This window comes from Perognathus longimembris, chromosome 8, assembly GCF_023159225.1.
Source record: "Perognathus longimembris pacificus isolate PPM17 chromosome 8, ASM2315922v1, whole genome shotgun sequence".
Classification (NCBI taxonomy): Eukaryota; Metazoa; Chordata; class Mammalia; order Rodentia; family Heteromyidae; genus Perognathus; species Perognathus longimembris.
The window spans coordinates 60239890-60255634 of record NC_063168.1 but is presented as its reverse complement, the minus strand read 5'-3'; the positions used below and the strand labels follow the sequence as shown (position 1 = coordinate 60255634).

At 38.4% G+C, this 15745-nt stretch overlaps 1 protein-coding gene across 1 annotated transcript in view; it reads left to right on the top strand.

Annotated features, from left to right (window-relative positions):
• Babam2 (BRISC and BRCA1 A complex member 2) overlaps positions 1 to 15745 on the top strand; it is a 400816-nt gene that overhangs the window by 216727 nt on the left and 168344 nt on the right. The window contains exon 7 of the mRNA XM_048353209.1: positions 26 to 135. Within this exon, the coding sequence (XP_048209166.1) occupies positions 26 to 135 (110 nt within the window). The remainder of the gene's footprint in view (positions 1 to 25; positions 136 to 15745) is intronic.

Sequence of the window (15745 nt, the reverse complement as noted above, 5' to 3'; positions counted from 1 at the left end):
TACTGATTTTCACTTCCTGTCTAAGGATGTAAATGAAGATCCTGGAGAAGATGTGGCCCTCCTTTCTGTCAGTTTTGAGGACACTGAAGCTACCCAGGTGTACCCCAAGCTGTACCTGTCACCCCGAATTGAGCAGTAAGTGTCAATGTCATTAAGTAGCCTGTGCTTCTCTTGGCTCACCAGTGTGGTCTTTGCTCTTTCCATTGTCACTTGTGAACTATAAATGATTTTCTTTATTAACTTTTATTTGATTAAGAATGTGTTGCATTAAGTGGCATTAAGTTGCATTAAGAGCCACAGGCTCAAGCCTTGAGCTGAAGAGCTCAGGGACAGCGCCCAGGTCCAGAGTTCAAGCCCTATAACTGACAAAAAAATAAATAAAAATGGGTCGCATTAGTTTTGATGGCACAGTACATGTAGATAGTGCTTGGCAGTGTAATATCATATGAACATTTTTGTGCAGTTTGTGGTATGAAATCTGTGTGTTTGCATATTGGAGACAAAAGTACATAGACAAGAGTCCAAAATTGTGATTCCTTCCACGCGTGCCCTGGGATTCATGAGCAATCTTGTAGCCAAAAGAAGACTTCTGAGTCATACCTGACCTGACACTGTTAGTTATGTAAAAATATAACTAGTCTCTCTAAAATATTAAGCAAAACTATTTAGAAATTAGTAAAGGTCATAGGAAAAGCAAGATAGTGTTTTTTAAAAAAAGATGATGCTTGAATTGTCTCTTTGTTTAAACAGCTGCATATGATTTTAGATAGCATGCGGCTACATAGTAAAAGTAGTGTGATATCACACTTACTCTCCCAAGTAGCTTTTCTCCACAATAGTAAGTTTTATAAGGACTCACTTAACAATGTGCTTATTGTTGGCCAAGTGCTTTAGTAGCTTATTCTACTTCAAAGGAAGCTGAGGGTCACTGAAAATGGATTATAAGCAGATTTGGTTGGGAACCATTGACATGACAGATTTTTCATCAGTAGAAACTTTTTACAGATTCTAACAGAAATGTATTATTAAAGTCCTTTGTTATTCATTTAGTCAGGGTTGGCTGATTTCTGCCTGTGAGTTGATGTGGTCACCATCTAAAATTCTTCTTCTGAGGCATTTGTGTCCTCTTTGGCCTTAGTTGCTTTAAGTTATGAGTCATGGACACCCCATGGTTCAAACAGATATAGTATACAGCTGTTATACTCAAATATGAGAGACTGTGATGATCAACCATCTACTCTCATTCTTGATGTATTACTGACAGCTTCGAGAACAGAATTTTATGGTACCAGGCATCCAATGAATGTTTACTTTATATTTGTAATGTTTTGGCAGTACTAGGTCTTGAACTCAAGACCTCTTGCTTATTACTAGATAGGTGCTCTACTACTTGAGCCATGCCCCTAGTATTTTTTGCTTGTATTATTTTTAATAGAGTTTCATGTTTATTTTTGAGGTAGCCTGGACTGTAATTTTACTATTTACACTTTCCACGAAGATGGAATGAGAGGCATGTATCATTATGCCCAGCTTTTTATTGGTTGAGAATGTGGTCTTGTGAACTTTTTGCCTAGGCTAGTTTCAAACCATTATCATCCAATCTCTGCCTCCCAGATCACTGGGATTATAGGTGGGGGCCACTGCATTTAGCATGGATACTTTATTTTTTCCATTGACTATATTGACCTGTAGTAGTCAGAGGTCATAGATTGCTAGTAAAGTGGTAAGAGGCAGGGACTATTGACTCCAGAAGATTCTGCCACTTAGGAGCTGGCAAAGTATTTAACATCTCTGAGCTTGTTTCCTTGGTCATAAAATAGACATAATAATACCTATTTCAAGGTGTTGTTTTGCAGGTAATATTAAGCACTGTTCATAAAACATTAACTGTAGTGCCTAGCATGACAGTAAACCCTCAGAAATAGTAGCTCTTAGTGTGTTATTGTTACTAGTAGAGTTCATAGCAGAGGAATGAGTGGTTAGCAGGGACAAGATGAGGCAGAAAAGGAGAGATGCATGAATAAGTGAGCAAATACTTGTTCCAAAGTAGCCTTCTCTGTGTGTATGTAATGAGTTAAGAACAAAAGATTGTTAAGAAAACAATTATAAAATGTGGAAAAAAACTAAATGTATTACTTAAGCTATACACAGGAAATTTCCAACTCAGAAAGACATTAAATATTTACCAGAATCCAGCTTATTTTTCCTTAAAGTTATTATACTTAGATTCTAAGTAAGCTTGCTAGTAAAATATTTTTACTCAAAATCTAATATAAAAATAGTAAGGGAAAATACATTTTAAAAATAATTTTTCTAACTCCTAGAATCTGGCTTTTAACATTCTTTCCTATTGTGTATATATGTACATGCAGGCATGTATGTGTGTGTATGCAGTGCATGCGTGTGTGTGTGTTTGTGTGTGTGTGTGTGTGTGTGTGTGTGTGTGTGTGTGTGTGTGTGTGTGTGTGTGTGTAGAGTCCAGGGGCATGAACTCAGGGTCTGGGCACTGTCCCTGAGTTTTGTGCTCAAAGCTAGCACTCTACCACTTGATTCACAGTTCCATTTCCAGCTTTTTTGTTTGTTTGTTTGTTTTGAAAGTTAATTGGCGATGAGATTCTTAAGGACTTTCCTGCAGGGTCTGGCTTTGAGCTATGATCCTCAGATCTCAGCCTCCTTAGTAGCATGACCCACCAATGCCAGGCTATGCTCTGTTTTCAGTGTGAACTAGCTGCATTTTTCTATTACTTCTCATTCAGACCATTCCATAGCCAGACTTAGTTCAAGTTTTCTCAGTTTGCCTCTATTCTTGCTGCTAAACTTTTGTGAACATTGTTCCATGTGTAACCCTCTCTTCCTATTGAAGAAAACATTTCTAAAGCCTTCTTCAAATGCCCTCCCTATTTATCATTTTCCCAATGCACAATCAGTGTAGCCTTCTTGGGATTTAGTTTGAGAGTTAGCTATTTATTGTTAAGCAACAAGTTTTATCATTATTACCGACTTAACAATCATTTATAGATTCATAAGTGAGTCTCACCAAAAAAAATTAACCACTGTAATGGAAATTCTCAAAATTTCCTGGGTTGATACAGATTCATTTGGAATGACTATATTCATAATATTGAAGTAAACAACCAGAAGTTCCTGTGTTTTAAGTAGAAGTTATCATGGTTTAGCCTGGGTTAAAATGGAAAGCAGTAAACTTGGGATATGACTTTATAAGGGCTTGCAGATTTGCTGAAGTTATTGTAGTATAGTCTCTCCTTATCTGTGGTTTCTCATTCTGGGCATTCAGTTACCCGCAGTCAACTGTGGTCTGAAAATATTAAATGGAAAATTCCAGAAATAAATAACTCATAAATTTTAAATTGCACACCATTAGTATTCACATGATGAAATCTTGTGCCATCCTGCTGGGGACATGAATCATCTCTTTGTCCAGCATGTCCACACTGTATATGCTGCCTTCCCATTAGTCCCAGTGCTTGTGTTCATGTATCCCTGATTTTACTTAATGGTGGCCTCACAGTGCAAGAGTAATGATGCTAACAAGTTGGATATGCTGAAGAGAAGCTGCATAGTTCTTCCTTTATGTAAGAAGTTGAAAGTTCTTTAAAAGGGAAGAATATAAAAGTATTTGTTAAGATTGCTAAGAGCTATGGTAAGAACGAACGTTTATGAAACTGTATAGAAAGGGAAAAAAATCAGTGCTAATTTAACTATTGCATCTCAAACTGTAAAAGTTACAATTGTTCTCTTTTATTATAGGATTGTTGTTAGTTGTCAGTACTGTGCCTTATTTATAAGTTAAACTTTATCAGAGATATGAACCTGCATTTAAGAAAAAACATTGTATATTTGAGCTTTAGTGTGACTTGCAGTTTCAGGCATCTTACTGAGAGTCTTAGGACTTACTCCTCATGGATAAGAGGGGACTTCTATAGCAGCTTTGGTTCATTCTCCCATAATTGAGACCATGGAACAGAAGCAATGCTACTTCAAGAAGGCTCTGGGCTTGTGATAGGGCTTAAGAACTAGTAAAAAGGGGTTCATACTATCTAAGGTTGTATTAAGCTCTTACTTGTTACTTGTATTTTATGCTGTCTGGTCAACAATTAGCATTGATTATAAATTCAATCATGGAGAGTTCTTTAGAAGTCATGAGAAAAGCATCCCCTATGGATCAGCTCAATGCTGTTGCCCAACTTTTTCCTAGCCAATACTGTTCTTTTGGCTTCTTATGCCTCTTTCTGGACAATTGAAAGCTCCATGCAGTATATCTGATAGGCAAATATTTAGGGAGACCAATAGCTTGGTCCACATTAGATAAACATTGATAAAAGGAGACTTGTATTCTTGAATCAGAATTCATGGGCAGAGAAAGATTTTTGAACCTGAGAGAAACCTTCAGTGTAGCTATTATTGCTCCACTCCAACTTGTCTGTGGAGGAGAGGGAGGCAAGGATCTTAGGATCTCAAGCCCCAGAAATAAGAAAAGAAAACCACTACTTTAGGGTCATGTCCTGTAAAAAGAGGCATGAATTCATTGTGCCCTAAATATTTCTAAAGACATAAATTAAAAAAAACAAAACCCAAATTAGACATCCTAACGAAAGGAAAACATTTGTCATATACATTGGTAGCAAACTCTCAAGTATGTTATAATCGGATGATGCTTTGAAATACAGTCCCACTTCTAGTCTGTCAGTTTCTCCAAAGTCCAGGAATAGTTGCCTGGTGTGTCTGTCAGCTGGGGGCACATGGCTGCCTGTGGTGCTGAGCAGCGTAGTGTTTCAAGGTTTCCCATTGCACATGTACATACTGAAGAATAAACACTTCTGAGAAGAACTTCATGTTCTTCATGCACAGAGGACATTTATGAAATAAACACTATGCATTTGTTTTCCAAGGAATCAAAAACAGAGTCATTTGGATTAGGCATTACAGTCCCATTCATTTTTAAAAGTTAGTTAGTGGTAAGTTATTCAAAAAAAAAAAAAGACAGTAGTCAGAAATGCAAAGTCAGTTCAGGTTGATTATCAGGAAAGAGAAAAATACTTTGTAAACCAGTTGCCTTTCTTTTTCCTGGCCGAAGTTGTGAATGTTAAAGTTACATCACCAGACCTGGCACTAAACATGCCCTACCTTCCCCTCGTTCCCAGACTGTTGGCAGTTCTCACATTGAAAGCAAAGGTGAAATGGGTACGAGAGTCTGCCCAGTGCTCTACTCTGAAAGTTGTGGACCTTTTTCTTGGCTCCAGTTAGTGGGAGTGGTTTGAAGAAAACCAGCTTTGTCACTCCCTGTGCTGTTCCCACTCCCTGTGCTGTTCCCACTCGGTGCATAAAAAGACAACTTCAGCCCCTGAGGCAGACCAGGTGGCATCTTTCACAAGTATAGAGTTTGTTTTTAAGAACTTTTTGTTGTCAAGTTACAGTCCGCCTTGCAAATAAGTACCCAAAGCTTACCAGCCCATAAATGCCTACTGTTGGTATGTGTGTATTCATTCTCCAGCAACAACACCCAGTGAAAACTGAGTACAGGGCTTTTTTTTTTTTTAACTAGGCACTTTGTTGGCTCAAGATAAAGGCAGAGATGACCTGTGCCCTAATTTGTTCAGAGTACAGTAAGGGGCTAGGAACAAATATGGCAAGTTGTAACTTGTGAATTAGTTACACACACACACACACACACACACACACACACTTGGCATCAGAATCCCTCTGTTCCTTCCACTTACTGAATGGCAATATTGGCTCATCTTGGCTTATGAAACTTTGTGAGCTTCACTTCTATAAAGGTGGGGAAGGGAAAATCTCCATTTCGTTTGCATCAGTGGGATCCAAGGCCCTGATTTTAGTGTTCAGCCCATAGACAGTGCTCAGTCAATGTGTACTGAGTTGTGTAAATACCTAAGAAAATGCTTATTAATATTGCAAGAGTTCATAGAAGAAGGCATTTCTGTTTAGCTTAGAGAAAGGAGGCTTGGAAGGTTTTGGAAAGCTTGGCTCTTCCAATGTAATGTGGCTTCTCTAGAGATTAAATATCTAACACTGTAACAGTAATATTAAATATGTTAAAGTGTTCAAATTGCTAGTCACTTTAGCTTACCATATGATCCTGGTATGTGTTTTATAATATGGCCTTTTCTCCTCTATAACTTGATGTTCTTAGACCCTTTCTGGTCTATTTCATTGCCACTACATTTTTTTTCAGCTCATTAAATTGTACTGAACAGTGTTTCCTATGATTATAACACTAGATCATTTTTGTGGCCTTTCTTCTTTGTGAATGAATGCCAAGTCCTCATTTCTAATCCTAACTCCTGACTCAGTTTCCAAATCTACCTTTCCAGATGCCTGTCTGTGTTCTATTGCCACCTCCAATGCAAACTATCTAAGGCTAAACTTAACATTCCTCATTGAGGTAGCATTTCTTTTTTTTTTTTTTTTGCCAGTCTTGGGCCTTGAATTCAGGGCCTGAGCACTGTCCCTGGCTTCTTTTTGCTCAAGGCTAGCACTCTGCCACTTGTGCCACAGTGCCACTTCTGGCCATATTCTGAGGTAGCCTTTCTTAAACCCTATTTCAATTTTCCACATTGCCTAAGTGCTAAGTGCTGCATCTCACAGGCATCTACCAAGTTACTCAGCCCTATGAGCCAGACAGTTCTTTTATATTATAAATTACTCTCTACTATGTCTTTAATTCATTATCTGACTCTCCTTCAATCACCCCCCCTCCCTCTTCCCCCCCTCCCTCCCTCCCCCCCCCCTCCTGTTTTTGTTTGTTTGTTTATGGTGCTGGAGATTGAACTCTCAGGCTCTCAGGCTTGCTAGGCAGGCATTCTACCACTTGAGCCAGACCTCTAGTCCCTTTTTACACTGACTGTTTTGAGGTAGGGTCTTACTTTATGCCTGGGCCAAGGTAGGCTGTGATCCTCCTATTTGGTGCTTTTCTAAGTCACTGATGATCACAGGCAGATGCCACTGTGCCCAACCATTATGCTATTCCCATAGCTTGGATAATAGCTACAGGATACCACACCCAGCCATTGTTTGAGATGGAGCCTATCAATCCCCCACCCTTTTTTTTTTTTTTTCCATGTCTTGGCTTGAACTTTCCCTCAATTTCTGCTTCTCATCTTGTTCATCCTCTGGGTGGACTTTTAACTTTGAATCTATTCCATTTAATGTATAGGTAACTCCCAATTTTAAATTCCAACTTTTTAATATCAAGCTCAGAGCTTCTCCTATCTTTCAGAAGTTCTAATCATATAATTTCCTTGCTTGAAACTATCTTATCTATTGCCAACAGGATTGTTACACACCTTCCAATCTGACTTGTCCCAACTTAATTTTTCACCCCCATCCAAACTCTACACATAGTGTTTTGTTTAACCAAACTGAGATTTTTGTGATTTTTTTTTCTGGACATGCTTTGCATTTTGTTTTATAACCTTTGCTCAGACTAGTCTTTGGCTTAGAACTTTGAATTTATTTCCTACTTCTGAAGGGTCTGTCTAGGTTCTCTCCATCTTCTTAGATCTTCTCTGTGACTGCCTCATGTATATATGGGATTTTTTTCTGCCCTTTACTCCTTGCCTCCCCAGTAAAGCTAGATTTGCCCTTTCTATGTTCATGCCTCTGCTATCACATTGTTTCATGGTCTGTAAACTCCTGAAGGGTGGGTGTCTGTTTCCACTGATTGAAGACTGGTGAACCATGACTCATCTCCTGCCAAGATGGTCCTGCCTTGGTCCCCACTTGAGCTCATCCCTAGTCCTCACAGGTAGGGTTCCCCAAAGGGCTAAAGCTGTGATGCATGAGCCTAGAAAGGCAAATAGTTGCCATAGTTATTTCTTGGTCTGTGTTATGTAGCTAGGAGGCTATTGTCCTTTATGGTCCCCTGGACATGTTCCAGAAAAGCAGAGGGTGTTTGTTTGTTTATGTTTTAGAGGATCTCAACTGAATCTTGGAGATTGTGAATATGATTTTAGTCTCTTTTGACTTCACATACCACTTTGGCCTGTCTGACCTCCTTTTCCCCATGGTTTACCTGGCCACAAACATGGTCTCTTGGGACATTTAGAGTGGATAATTCACAGAGACTGGGACAAATTGAAACTTGACTAAAGGGCTTAGGAAAAGCATAAGGGAGTTGAAAATTAAAATAACATCACTTAAAATTATGGACAATAATAGTATATGCTCATAAATGAGATAAAATAAGTTTTAATACAATAAGCAACTTCAATATATTAGGATTTTTCTCAAATGTACTACAGAATTTAATATCTAATATAATGGACTACTTTATTATAGATGTTCAAAATATTTTTAGAGTAAGTTAAAAATTGTTCAAGCACCGATATATTAGAAGGAAAGATAATTCTCATATTTCAAAATATGTCTATATAAATAAGTAATATATGTGATATTACATACATGCATCTGCTGTCTCAAAAAAGAGACCCCTGGGTCTCTCGAGGTTATTTTGTATCAGGATTTAAGTAATAGCATATCATAGTAAACATGGTTTAATTTAGCCTTACTCATGTTTACTTGAGTCACTCAGATAATCCTATAATAAACATGGTGCTCCTGGAGAGATTTTTTTTCTGTCTTCATAAATATCCAGTCTAGAGTATGCTAAGACAACCAGCTGCCAGGGGAGATGTATATTTGGTTTTGGTGGAAAGAGCCATCTTAGTCTCTAAGGACTTGAGATGCTCATTTTACTAGTCTGGGAGTGGGGCCAGGAGGTTTTTCGTGACTTTGAATGGAATTCTGAAAAGTTCAGCAAGTTTTCATTTAGTGAGTTTGGCCCTTTGTCTTCCCTGTGTCTTCCAAAAGATCAAGGGCCCAGCCTTTGCTTTGAACCATCTTGAAAAAAGGAAGTAGAATGGAGTTAAGGAGTGAGGGGCAGGGAGGATCAATGAGTCCCAAATGTATTTTTGAAAGTATTCTGATGTACAATTCCTATTTCCCCGGCTGCTTAAGTTAGTGCTGGCTACATACTTTTTATTTAGGTTTCTTTCCAGACAGAAAATGCACATTTAGAAAGACATATATAAATATATGGTAACTCAAATCTTCCTGATAAATGTTTCTTAAACCTACTTAACCTTAAATTATCTATCTTGGGCTTATTTTCTATCTTGGGGCAGCTCTGTGTTGTGTCTCTCTCTATAGTATAATGAGTACTTTGAACTGTAAGTTGTATTATGTTTTCATTCCAAAGATCAAACCTAACACTCTCTGCTGAACATCTCAAAGGCAGAGATTTTTTTTCTACAATAAAGACAAGAAATTTGTGTTTTTTTACTTAACACCGTTCCCCAAAGCAATGCTCTAAATGTTTATCATTTTATGTGACAGTTGCTTATTTATTTTTATTCACAAGTAGGAAGGTATTCTTTCATGGAGAGTCTGAGATGTACAGTGTTAGCTCACAAGAACATGGGCAATGTTGTAGGTAGGGGCAGAGGAATTAGAATGTGGCAGAAGAAATGCTCTAAAATATTTCTGACCTGATGAGAGACTCCAGTGAATCTCACATGGGATAAATGAAATTGACAAGCAGACACATCAGAGTGGAAATGCAGAATACCAAAGGTTAAATGCATACAAAGTTGACATATATTTAAAGAAGAGCAGATTGCCATAGACCTCTTTGAAACATCTGACGAGAACCATAGACTTTATCCCAGAAAAATGCACATAAAGAAAAGTCTTAAGTATATTTTTGAGAATAACATGTTCTTCTGAAGCTAATTTTTATGCTTCACTTAGGACTCCTTGTTCTTGCCGGGTATGGTGTCTTTACCTGTAATCCCAGCTATGGGGACGTTGAAGCAGGAGACTCACCAGTTTAGCTAGCTTGGCTACACAATGAGACTTTCTCCCAAACATGAAGAGATCCTTGTTCTAGATTTCTACGCTTTTAACATTATCTTATCTCATGCTAGAATCATCTGTAGCTTGCACTCTAGCATCTGAAGTATATAGTATGGTGGAGGGTGAATATGGTTAAAATATGTCATAAACATGTATGAAAATGTCACAATGCCATCTTCATTATTTTGTATAATATGGCAATAAAATATCTAAAATGATGAAAAATACACACGGAAGATTAAAAAATACAAATATCGGCTGGGGATATGGCCTAGTGGCTAGAGTGCCTGCCTCGTATTCATGAGGCCCTGGGTTCAATTCCCCAGCACCACATATACAGAAAATGGCCAGAAGTGGCGCTGTGGCTCAAGTGGCAGAGTGCTAGCCTTGAGCAAAAAGAAGCCAGGGACAGTGCTCAGGCCCTGAGTCCAAGCCCCAGGACTGGCCCCCCCCCCCAAAAAAAAATACAAATATCATTTAACACTGTCTGTAAGGTTCACAGGAAAGGAAACCCGCCACATGGTTCAGGCAGATAAGAGTTTATTGGGGGAGAGCAAACTGCCAGCCCACACAAGATGGGGGCATGGGGAGACAGGGGGGGAAGGAAGAAGGGAAAAAGAGAGAAAAGGAATGAGTGGGGACTGTGTTGAGCTGGATTATATAGGAAAAGGTGGGAGATAGGCCAGGTGGATTGGATGTGACCTCAGAGGAGGTGGTAACTGCCATCAGGTGTGCCAGTTACCTAGGTAACTCAGGTACAGAGCACAGACTTAAACAGATGGGGGGCATCTGCATGGAGCCCTCCTGGGGATGGACCTTACATTGTCCATTTACCTTTCTCCTAAATCCACTCTTTTTTTTTTTTGGCCAGTCCTGGGCCTTGGACTCAGGGCCTGAGCACTGTCCCTGGCTTCTTCCCGCTCAAGGCTAGCACTCTGCCACTTGAGCCACAGCGCCACTTCTGGCCATTTTCTGTATATGTGGTGCTGGGGAATCGAACCTAGGGCCTCGTGTATCCGAGGCAGGCACTCTTGCCACTAGGCTATATCCTCAGCCCTAAGTCCACTCTTATTTTCTATTTTTTATTTTCATTAATGGCTCTACCCCCCCTCCCTCAAGTGACCCCAGCCATGAAACTGGGGCATCCTATGTTCCACTTTCATCTGCCTTGCTTTCCATCTAAACAGCTGCCAGTTAATGTTGCTACCACAGTGACCTTGCATACTCCTCACCTCGCCCTTTCCCTTAGCCCTATTCCACACCTCTTTACCAGATTAATCTTCTGAAACAGACTTTGATCCCCATCACTTCCTTGCATCAACCCCCTCCATTCCCCTTTGTTGGACAGGCCATGCAACGGCATGCTCTGTGGTTCTGTATGAGACCCTTCAGTGCTTACCACACTCATGGAAGCTTGTGTGCCATGTGTTAGAGATTTCTGAATCCTAAGCACCTAGACCAGGGTCAGAAACTCTTGAAGATTCACCTTACTTTGAAGGGAATGTAGCTATATTGCTTAGAGGTTTTATCTCACAGTTTTAGGTGTTTTGTATTAGGAGATCTCCAGATTATGTAGTTGACCACACTGTTAGATGTCTGTCTACATTGTGTTTTGAGTTTTCCACAAGGAATAACTGATGAATTAAGGATGCTCTCTGAATGACACTCTAAAGCTATTTGAGCCATGTGGCTGTTGAAACTTTCTTGATCATCTTCTTAGGGTTTTTTTTTTCTTTTTTTGTATTTCTTTTTTCAAATTTTTATTATCAAACTGATGTACAGAGAGGTTACAGTTTCATACGTTAGGCATTGGATACATTTCTTGTACTGTTTGTTACCTTGTCCCTCATGCCCCCCTCTTCTTAGGGTTTTAAATTAAGTTTATCTGAGCTACAGCAGTACTTCTTCCTCACATCTTCTCTTCAGTGAACTTGCTACCCTAGACACTGGTCTTTTAAAGACACAAACCTGATATCATCACTCACTTGCTTATAAACAAAGCTCATGGTTTTTCATCATAAATGATCACTCATCAGCTTTATTCAATTCATTGTTTTTCTCCACTTCACCCAGACATTTCTTTCTCTCCCAGATATATCCATCCAGTCTGTCATCAGATTCTTCCTTTTTCTTCATGCTATCTTGAACTTTGTACTGTCTTTAATTGCTTCTTGTATCTTGTTTCACTCACCTTCCCCTTTAGTTTTTTATGTCAAACACTTGATAGAAATAGAAGCCACAGGGGTGGGAATATGGCCTAGTGGCAAGAGTGCTTGCCTCATATACATGAAGCCCTGGGTTCGATTCCCCAGCACCACATATATAGAAAATGGCCAGAAGTAGCTCAGGTGGTAGAGTGCTAGCCTTGAGCAAAAAGAAGCCAGGGACAGTGCTCAGGCCCTGAGTCCAAGGCCCAGGACTGGCAAAAAAAAAAAAAAATAATAATAGAAATAGAAGCCACAGTATAAAATGTGGCTTAAAAATATTTTTTAAAGTTGATAACCAACACTGTGAGGTAGTTATTCAAGTCCTTTTTTAAGTGCAGTGTCCTGAGGGATTTTTGTTGTTGTTGTTTTTGTGCAGTACTGGGGCTTGAACTCTGGGTCTCTCACTCTTACTCAGCTTTTCTGTTCATGGCTGGTACTCTGTCACTTCTGGCTTTTTGCTGCTTAACTGGAGATGAGAATGTCTTGGGTTTGTCTTCCCAGCTAGCTTTGCACACCGATCCTTAGATCTCAGGTTCCTGAGTAGCTAGGATCATAGGCATGAGTCACTGGGGCCAGGATTGATGTCCTGTTTTTAATGACAAGACTTTTAACACATGAGTGAAACAAGCCTCGACAGCAAAGAGACAGCAATTTTTAGAGATGATAAAATTGCTCTGTCACAATTATGGTGGTAGACAACAACTCTACGTGCTTTGTCAAACCACAGAATGTACATCATAGTTGTACACCACTGAGCTATAGGTGAAAGATAACTTTTAAAAACACTTCAGATTCCTGGAAATTAAAGTAATAACTGTGGCATTTCATATTTAAAATGGTTAATTTATTATACCTTTTGTTTAAGACAGGACCTTTCTTTGTAACCTAGGCTTTGCTCCTGCCTCTGCTTCTCTCTGCTTCCCAACTCCTGGGATTATAGGTGTGTGCCACCACACCCAGATCTCAATGTATTTTTAAAGTATACTTTTATTTTGTTAATGAGTACATATATTTGAAAAATGTGTATATATGTATATATTATATATATTGAATGTATGCAAATATGCATACATATGTACACAAATTGTCATAGCTTGAATTGCTATAGCAAAATATCACAGACTAGGTGACTTAAGCAGCAGAAGTCTTATTTTTCAAAGCTGAGGTTGTGGGAAAGTCTAAGATGAAGGGAGCAGCAGATTTTGTGTCTGGTGTTGGTCTTCTTTCTGACTTGCAAATGGCCACCTTCTTACTGTATCAGCTCATGGCCCAGTAGAAGCTCAAGAGTCTCTTTCTATTATAAGGACACTACTCCTATTGTGAATTCTGTATCCTTGTGACATTAATTAAACTAACAATCTCACAACTCCTAATATCATTGCTTTGGGTTTAGGACTTAAACAAGTAAATGTTAGAGTGACACAAACATTCAGTATATCACACACACACACACACACACACAGTGACATACACATACTTATTCCCTCTCAGATGATAGCACGAAAAGATTAGTAAACATGTTCTATTAATTCTATGGTCCCTCACCATGGTGTGAGGGAAGTGAACAGATTGAGACGATTTAATAAAATGATCGTTTCCCAAGAATCTTTTGTTCAAACTTACTGATACCTGCTTACATAAGAGCACATTTGAACTACTTTCTTGTTTTCAAAATAGCATAATTACTTTACTAGGAAACAGTTTTTAACCCTATTGTTCTGTTTCCTAGTTGAATTATAGATCCATGAAGAACCTGACTCTAATCTCATGCCTCCCTACCCAACACAAACACTTAATTTAGTTCATAGTGGGGACAGAAAAACTCTCAGAAGGAGCAAGCCTCTGAGTGAAACCAACACTTTGAATCTTCTCTCTTAAGTTTTGGCCTTCATCTTTATGAGGTTCTGTGGCACACACTACTTCTCCAGTTCCTTTGGTTTGAGGTGTTTTCATTTTTTTTCTTGTTTTATTCTTTTCTTATGTCATGTATAGTGTTTCTATAAGTGATGGATCTGTGGTTTGATTTATAATATGAATGGAGCATCATTACTTAATTTTCAGAACAGAAAGTGGATATGAATATGAGAGTATTTCACTTGGGTTTTTTAAGTGATTAATCTTCACACTGAAAAGGCATATTGTACATTGTATCCACAGCATGGTTGCTAGGGTAATTATTTAGTATTGAAGTAATGCCTGGTTCCTGATTACAAGTGATGGTGTAAGTGGGTAATGACTAAGGCTGCTAATGTGTAAAATTTATATATAAAGTAGAACTTCTTATGCTGTTGTTGGTGAAGGAAAGATCTACTACCAATGTTGTCAGATTTTTACTGTGTGGAGTTTTATGGGAGAGTATATAATTTGATCCTAGTATGTCTGTCTGATTTTGATTCCCATAATAGAGGTCTAATGATTATATTAAGAGTTTTTCTGTACTTGTTAAAAATTCAGACACGCTGTCTTTCACTAGCAACACTAATGACTTAATGAGTGGAGTAGACTTTAGTTTAAAACAAAACATTTAATGAGTTAACATAACATTGTAAATGGGGCCATTAGAGGGAATGAACATGCTGTCTGTGAATATTATTTTTATAGACATTTTCAACAAAATAGAGGTCATTCTTTTGAAAAAGTCTAAAATCTACTACCTTGCCAAATTTCAGCTGACCCAAACCATTAATTTGAAGAAGTTCTTTACATCCATGGAAATTTTATTTTACTGACAGTCTCTTTTTCCTACTTGCAAAAAATTCCCCTCCTGCCTCCTGCCTTTTAATCCCTGCCTTCTGAACTCCACCCCAATGTTTTAAAAAGTATGATGTAAGATAGGGTTGTTTGGTGCCAAGTTTTTATCCTGGAACAGATCTTTATAGCCATGTTTCTTTGAGAAAAGGAGTTTATGACCAAATTGTGATAACACTTCCATGTTTTCATTTCTTCCTCTGACCTAGTAGTTTTTTCCTCACTTTAACTTTGTCAGAGCTTAGCTTGACCAATTAAATTTGTTGTAAAACGAAAGAAAATAATTTTGAAATCTTTAAGGATGTATTAAGTACAATATTAGGAATATTTCTCCCCCAAACAATTGAAGAGTTCATCCTTTAAAATTTTAGATTTTCCTCATTCATACAAAGAAAATCCCTCAGAATATTTATGTATATATATTTTTTGTTTTTGTCCAGTCTTGGGCCTTGAACTCAGGGCTTGAGCACTGTTCCTGACTTCTTTTTGCTCAAGGCTAGCACTCTCTACTACTTGAGCCACAGCGCCACTTCTGGCTGTTTTTTTATATATGTGGTGCTGGGGAATGAAACCTAGGGCTTCATGTTTACGAAGCAAGCACTCTTGCCACTAGGCCATATTCCCAGCCCCTTTATGAAGATATTGGATATTTTTGTGATTTATCTTTATTATTTCCAGTTTAAGATTATTTACTAAAAACTTGTTTTGGCTACCTTTTGCAAACTCTTGAGGAGGAGAAAGAGGAAGAGGGGGAGAAAAAGAAGGAGGAGGAAGAAGAAAGAAGAAGAGATAAACTTGTAAAGAGTTTCTAAAGAATACAAGTGGTAGAAACAACCAAAAACACTGGAAATGTTTCAGTAGGGTCACAACCTAGGTATTCATCAATAGATGAATGG